General features: G+C 48.2%; 1 protein-coding gene across 1 annotated transcript in view; it reads right to left on the bottom strand.

Moving 5' to 3' along the window:
• PECAM1 (platelet/endothelial cell adhesion molecule 1) overlaps window positions 1-7,964 on the bottom strand; it is a 77,041-nt gene that overhangs the window by 4,239 nt on the left and 64,838 nt on the right. Inside the window, exon 15 of the mRNA XM_011947997.1 lies at window positions 4,853-4,875. Coding sequence (XP_011803387.1) covers window positions 4,853-4,875 — 23 coding nt within the window. The remainder of the gene's footprint in view (window positions 1-4,852; window positions 4,876-7,964) is intronic.

Consider the following 7,964-nt stretch of genomic DNA (forward strand, 5'->3'; position numbering starts at 1 on the left):
AGGGGCAATGGGGAGTTAGTGTTTAATGGCTACAGCGTTTTAGTGGCTGCTCTGCCTATGGAGTAGCCATTCTTTTGTTTCTTTACTTCTCTGATAAACTTGCTTTCACTTAAAAAGAAAAAGCAAAAGCTCTAGAGATGGATAGTGGTGATGGTTGCACAGCAATGTGAATGGACCTAAGGCAACTGAATTATATACTTGAAAATGGTTAAGTATACAATTGAAAATGGTGAATTTGCCGGGCGCGGTGGTTCACGCCTGTAATCCCAGCATTTTAGGAGGCCGAGGCAGGTAGATCGTGAGGTCAGGAGTTCAAGACCAGCCTGGCCAACATAGTGAAACTCCGTCTCTACTAAAAAATACAAAAAGTAGCCGGGCATGGTGGCGGGCGCCTGTAGTCCCAGCTACTCTGGAGGTTGAGGCAGGAGAATGGTGTGAACCTGGGAGACAGAGCTTGCAGTTAGCCAAGATCGCACCACTGCACTCCAGCCTGGGCGACAGAGTGAGACTCCATCCCAAAAAAAAAAAAAAAAAAAAAAGAAAGAAAGAAAATGGTAAATTTAATATTATGTATATTTTATGACAATTTAACAAAAAGGATTCCTGGCTGGGCATGGTAGCTCAACCCTGTAATCCCAGCACTTTGGGAGGCCAAGGTGGGTGGATCCCCTGAGCTTAGGAGTTGCAGACCAGTGTGGGCAACATGGCGAAACCCCGTCTCTATAAAAAATGCCAAAAATTAGGCATGCATGGTGGTGTGCACCTGTGGTCCCAGCTACTCAGTAGGCTAAGGTGCAAGGAACACTTGGGCCTGGGAGGTGGAGGTTGCAGTGAGTTGAAATAGTGCCACTGCACTCCAGCCTGGGTGACAGAGTGAGACTTTATTTCAAAAACAAAACAAAAGAAAACACCCACAAAAGGATTCCTGGATTCCTTCTGCCATCCTGTCATGCTCTCTAACAGCTTCAAACGGTATTTGTGTCACCTATCCACCTATCAGTGCCTGGACCCTTATCTGACCCATATGCTGTTCTCTATGCTGAGGATGCAAGAAGCTGTTCCCAAGAATTTTATATTGTGTCAATTATTGATAACACCACTATGAAGCAGAAGGTATAAGAGGTCTCACCAAACTGTGGAAGGGGTTCAGAGGCAGTGAGAGGGCTCTGGGCTGGGCAGTGAGGGATTCACAGAAGCAACTCTGGAGTCAGCCTAAAGATTGGATTTTGACAAATGGAAGGAGCCCTTGCAGCGAAAAAGAGCAGGGCATGCTGGGAGATACCAGAGTAGAGGGGGCTCCTGGGCAACAGTGGGCCCTGAAGAGCAGGCAACACCTAAATCCACTATTCTGGAAATCCATGTACACAGGACACTGCTGCAGTTGGAACTCAGCAAAGCAGGAGCAGGAGCCGGAGGATGACCCAGGGCTGAGGTACCCCAACTAGAAAGCCAAGGCTCTGGCCCCTCCTCTGCCAGGAGAGCCCCATGCAAGTGGGCCAAGCAAGCCGTGCTGGCCCCAGAGGCTGGAGGCCTGCCAGCGCTGGCAGCCACCCTGCTCCATTTCCTCTGCTCCGCCTGGATGGGGGAGACATGACTTTGGTGTCCAACCTTTCTGCGGGCCCCAGACCAAGTCCCTCCCCAGACACCTCCGCTCTCCCTCTGTGGGGGCAGTCAATGCCTGGGGCACCACTGCAGAACCAAAGCCACAGACGGGAAGGGCTGGGCCACAGTCAACAGGGCCTTAGGGGTTTTGAAGTAAAGGTTAACATGCTCACATCCAAGGCCTGGGCTTGCTGTGCTTAAATCAGAAGCCAGCCATCAGCCACCCAAGTGCAGCTGTGAAATCGCCCTGCCTTGTACCCGGAATATGGTGTCATTTTGATTTCAACACACTCTGGGATCTCCAGTTCCTGCTTCTACAAAGTGCTGCTATGGGTACTTGCAATAGACCAGGTCTGTGCCAGGTGCTCATTCAACCCTTGCAACAACCAGATGAGGGAGTTTATGATTCCCAGTTTACAGATGAGGAAGCAGAGGTCCTGAAAGACCAAGAAATCTGCCCATGGTGACATGGCTAAGAAGCAGGAAGTCAAGTGTTAATGTGGGTCTCCGATTCCTAAGTCAAAGCCTGGCCTTGGTTGAATCCTATGCCTTAGGTAAGCAACTTCTACGTTCTCCATATGTGGCAGGGTCATTTCATGGCCAAATCAAGTTAAGTTCCCCCATCCACGCCTACTATTGTGCAAGTGATGAAAAGAGCTTGAAATCAACCAGCTTGTATGTGGTGGTTTGCAGCTTACAGCTTTTACATGGTGGTTGCAGTTGCTCATTTCATCCTTAAGAAAATCCTAAGAGGTTACTGTTATCATCATCGTCATCACCATCTCCTCCACTTTATAGAATAGGAAGCTTGAGCCTGAGGAAGACAGGATCACCCAAAAGACAGCTGGAAAGCTGGAGCTCCCCTCCCATCCCCTGATCCTATCACCTGGGCAGTTTCCACTGTAGCCCAACTGCCTCCTGGCCTCCAGGAAGTGGGGAGGTGAGCTATAGCTGGCAATTGCCTTTCTTTCTGTAAGAAGGCAGGGTTCTCTCCAAGATCCCAAGACTGTCATAGGTCCAGATTCACCCCTTTCATTTAAGTACAGGGTGTTCTCTTCCATGCTATCTGTCTACGTCGGCTACACACACAATTTATAAACAAGGTAAAAATGGCAGAGGAAAAATGAAGTCAGAATGTGCCATTGAAGCAAGTCAAACAATACCAAATTAGTCTTTGGCTAAGTGGCTATCTCATTGTTAAGATATTTCCTCCAATGTTTTCAGAGGCAACGGCCATTAAACAACTGGGAATGATCGCCAGATTTGATTTCAGGAAGGAAATCTCCTCCCATTTCCCCACTAGGCAATTCAATTAATTTTCTCCTGACCCACACCAGCTGATTATTAGGGAAGCTATACCTGCTTCTTTTATAAACAAAACCCATTTGCTTAAAGGTTCAAAATTCCTTTCCCAATGGCTGGAAACCCTGTGCTCCCACCAGATGACTTTATTCTTTTTTCTGGGGGGACAGGACCAGCCATGGGTGAGCTCTCAGGACCATCCTGGGAGCAGATTTTGATGCCCAAGGGCCAGCTTCTGGGGAAAGTTCTGTCTGATCTGGAGCTCAGAGCCTTTGTCCAGAGACACCCTTTGGATCCGAGACAAAGTAAATAAGTTGGTGCTACAGGGTGTTTTGGGTGGACCCAGCCACGTTTATCGCACCAGGAGAAGACATCTGTGTCCCGCACTGCCCAGGGAGCAAAGACCTCATTTTCCACCCTCTCAAAGAGATTATTGCTGGAACAGCAACTTCACATCTTGGAAGGAGTCTCTGTCATGACAGAGGATTGGCCACGGAGTATAGAGGCCCAGGCTCTATTCCTCACTCTATTAGCTATCCAGGTGACCCCAGGCACGCTGTTCTACCAATGCAGGCCTCAGTTTCCTCATCTGTCAATTGGGCTCCTTGTCCCAGTGACACAAGAGTCTCTGATTTCAGGAGTCTGAGTGGGTTTTGGCTAGAAAAAAACAAAACAAAACAAAACAAAAAAACAACCATTCATTTCATTCCTCTTTTCCTTAAATTCATAGCTTTCTTCCATAAAAGGAATATCAGTGGCTTCCTGTCTGTCAAAGGCATAATGAGCTCTGTTTTACAAGAGTCCAGACATGGGCAAAACAAAGGAAGCCAGGGGCCCACTGGAAGAGCTACCAGAAATCTTGCTGAAGGTTCTTCCCAGACCGAAAGAAGTTTATACGGCAAATGTCTCATTTCTTAAGATATTAGCTGCCCAGTTAACTCCTGTATTGCTGGGTAGCTCACACACACAAAAAAAAATCCCAAGCAGCTAGGATTATAGGTGCCCACCACCATAGCCGGGTAATTTTTGCATTTTTAGTAAAGATGGGGTTTAGCCATGTTGGCCAGGCTGGTCTCAAACTCCTGACCTCAGGAGTTTGGGAGTGGAAGACAGGTCTTTGCAAAAGTTGAACGTGGGCCTCTGTGTCTTTCATAAACCCTCCCATCTGCCAAATAGCAGATTCCTAACTCTATTTCCTACAGAATGAAACTTCTTAACAAGACAAGGCATGTAAGTCCTTTGGATTTAAGCCCTGACTTATCTTTCTCCCATCACTTGTCACTGTCACACTCTTCTCCCATCCCACACTGCTTGAAACTGGTCATCCCTCACCTCTGTGCTCCTGATCTTTCTCCCTCGATGCTGCCATCGCTCCATTCGTTCTTCACGGCCCATCTAAATGATTCCTTGGGGAAGAGGCCACTAGCCAGGTCTCTCTTCTGTGTTCCCATAGGCTCTGGCATAGCTCACTTTGCTTTATGATAAGTGATCACATGTCTGATTCCCTCAACAGAAGGTGAACTGAGAAGGAGAACCTTGAGTGTCTCCTGCAGCTGATGGCCTGGTGTGTAGTGGGTAATTGGTATCGGCTAAATTGCAGTGAGCTGTCAGCTTCTCCACTCCTCCAAGCATACGCCCTAGATCTGCCTCACTTCCAGAGCCTAGACTCTGCCGTTAAACGAAATGTGTGCTTTGCTTGTTTGGCGCTAAGCACCCTAGAGTCCCAATCCCTCACATGTGGGCTGAGATGTAATGATGGAAATCGCAAGAGAGAATATTCAAAATCAGAACTGGCCAAGGCTAGTCAGAGAAGCCCAGGGCTCCTGGTCTGAAACAGACTAAGGAGTGGGGAAGAATTCGTGGGAATGCAGGATGTGGGTGAGTCTGGAAATATTTCACTGTTCAGTGGAGTACTTTTAAATATAATGTATATGAAATGTGTACTTACAGAGTATCTGTTTTCCATGGCATCTGCAAAACAAAGGATGACATGGCAGTGAGCAATGCAAAGAACCCAGTTCAACTGCCCCAACAACGTCACAGGGGCAGGAGCAGGCTGAGAAAAGAGGGAGGAGGCAAGAGCCAGGAGACATCAGCCCGCAGGTGCCCTTAGAGGTTTATGGCTCCTATGTGCAAAGACAGGTTCCCTGGGACCCTCTAGCTCCACATGACATGCATATAAAGTCCCTGGCACTTCATTTAAAATTTTATTTATTTTTTTTTGAGACAGAGTCTCTCTTTGTCGCCCAAGCTGGAGTGCAGTGGTGCGATCTCAGCTCACTACAACCTCTGCCTCCCAGGTTCAAGGGATTCTCCTTCCTCAGCCTCCCGAGTAACTGGGACTATAGGTGCCCACCACCACGCCTGGCTAATTTTGTATTTTTGTAATTAGTAGAGATGGGGTTTTGTCATGTTGGCCAGGCTGGTCTCCTGGCCTCAGGTGATCCGCCAGCCTCAGCCTTCCCAAATGCTGGGATTACAGGCATGAGCCACCACGCCTGGCCATGATACTACATTTTAAAAAAACTGTTTGAAATATTAAATGAGGCTGGACATGGTGACATAGCCAGCACTTTGGGAGGCTGAGGTTGGCGGATCACCTGATGCCAGGAGATCGAGACCAGCCTGGCCAACAAGGCGAAACCCCATTTCTACTGAAAATACAAAAAAATTAGCCAGGCATGGTGGTGCGTGCCTGTAATCCCAGCAACTTGGGAGGCTGAGACAGGAGAATTCCTTGAACCCGGGAGGCAGAGGGTGCAGTGAGCTGAGATGGTGCATGATGGAGCAAGACTCCATCTCAAAAAAAAAAAAAAAATTAGTAGCACATATTTTTTTTTTTTTTAAAAAGATGAAAACTATGGGAAAGTAGCAGATAAAAATGATCTCTGGCCTCATTCTCCAAACCCTGTTGATGCTTTTTTTTTTTTTTTCTAGTCATTTTCCACTATGATTTGACTTTTTAGGGGGCAGGGAGGCAGGGGAGCAGTTATAATTATACAGTATATGCCACTTTATAACTTAACTTTTTCATGTAACATGGCTTTATAAACTTTTTCTGATAACTTCTTAAGCATAATTGTCCAATTAGCTACTAAATAATTGTTAAATGGATGTGCAACTATTGACTTCACCAACTCCTTACTTTAAAAATATAGGTTCTTTCCAAGTTTTTGCTCTTTTCGATAACACCACCAGTATCCTCTTTGGGAATAAAGCTATTTCTAGATTTCATAGTATTTTGTCAATCCCTTCCAGGAGCAGACTCAACAGAGCAGGAGGCAGAAGCATTGCCAACGCTCTTAGCAGGTCTGGGCAACTCTTTCCCCTTCCCCTCAGGAGTCTCTTCTCAACTGCCCAGGAGCCCACACCACCTTCTTCTTTTTTTTTTTTTTTTGAGACGGAGTCTAGCTCTGTCGCCCAGGCTAGAGTGCAGTGGCTCACTGCAACCTCCATCTCCTGGGTTCAAGCGATTCTCCTGCCTCAGCCTCCCAAGTAACTAGGATTATAGGTGCCCACCAACACACCCGGGTAATTTTTGTATTTTTAGTAAAGATGGGGTTTAGCCATGTTGGCCAGGCTGGTCTCAAACTCCTGACCTCAGGTGATCCACCTGCCTCAGTCTCCCAAAGTGCTGGGATTACAAGGCGTGAGCCACCGCGCCCAGTCTCACACCACCTTCCTGGCAGGCGACCTGCTGTGTTTGCCTGGCCCTGCCAGTCTGCAGTTGTGCAAATGGTCCCAACCAGATGTCAGCAAGAGGACAGCGAGGGTGAGAAAAGCCAATGAGAGCAGGAAGCTCTGCATGGGTGGTGGGTGATCCCTGCCTGCATTCATTAGAGATGGTCTTCACTATGAGAGGCAAGTGACAGGTATGGCTTGCCCCAGGACCCCACCCAATGGTCAGCGGCCCATATGTTGGGGCAGATCCCCAAACAGCCGACTGTGGACCCTGACTTGAAGACAGAGAAGTCATGGGAACCTCACCTGCTGCCTGGGGGAGACCCCAAGAAGTGATGTGGGCACTGGGGATGGTTGCTGTTCTCGAAGGTGGTGGAGGGAATGGTGGGAGGGCCATAAGTCCTCAGTCTTATCGAGAAAAGCATGCCAAGGGGCCTCGGTATAGAGCCAGCCCCAAGCTCACATACAGTTCCTCCTGGACCACGGGCAGGCTCAGGGCCCATCTGTCACAGCGGAGGTCACAACCCTTCTGTTTCTCTAATTTAGAAATATCCTGTTTCCCCAAGTCCACCTCACCCTAACACCCTGTCTTATCACAAGTCCATTGCTCCTCCCCCATAGAGGGAACAGAGCCAGAAGTTCCTCAGAGGCCCTTTTTCTGTCCTGGCTGGGCCAGAGGCTGGCGTCAACAGCCAAATGATGAATCAGCCCAAGGGTAATGTTGAGCCATTGTGTCAACTTCCATGCATTGAGTGAGGTTGGGGACAGCACCCCCAACGCAAATCTGACCTGCAAGGACCCAAAGGACCCCGTGATTGCTGGAACCTCCTAGTCTCCCAAGGGCTCTGGAACTTCCTTCCCAACAGAGAAAGAACCTCAAGTCAGCATTTTCTAAAGCAATCTGAAGACACAATGCTAAAATCTCAAATACTGATGGAACACTCACTCCACACACACTTGCAGTTCTTGTTTTTTTGGAAATAGAGCAGTCACCACCAAAGTAGAATTGGAGGTAGCATCCATTTTTTTCATGGGATGCTCTTTTACCATCTTGCATGCCAAAGTAGGAAATGCCTCCCTAGGGGTAAGGTTGGCAGTGCCCTCTGGCCTCACTGGCTCTGGGCCTCACAGGATGGGTGGGGACTGATCCTCAAGTGCTCTTCTCTTCCTCCCGTGGGAGACTTGGCACAGAGGCCTCCTTTTCTTTGGTTCTTTCTCAGCCATTTCCTGTCACGGCTACTCTCAGCCCAGTCATTCTTGGTATACTGGGTGGCAGGGGATGTGGTGAGGACTAGGGTTTCTGCCTCCTTAAGCAACATCCTAGAAGTCTGAATTCCAGGCAAATAGAAAGTAGAAGGCAGACCAGGCGCAGTGGCTCA

The sequence above is a fragment of the Colobus angolensis genome, unplaced genomic scaffold, assembly GCF_000951035.1.
Source record: "Colobus angolensis palliatus isolate OR3802 unplaced genomic scaffold, Cang.pa_1.0 Scaffold271, whole genome shotgun sequence".
Classification (NCBI taxonomy): domain Eukaryota; kingdom Metazoa; phylum Chordata; class Mammalia; order Primates; family Cercopithecidae; genus Colobus; species Colobus angolensis.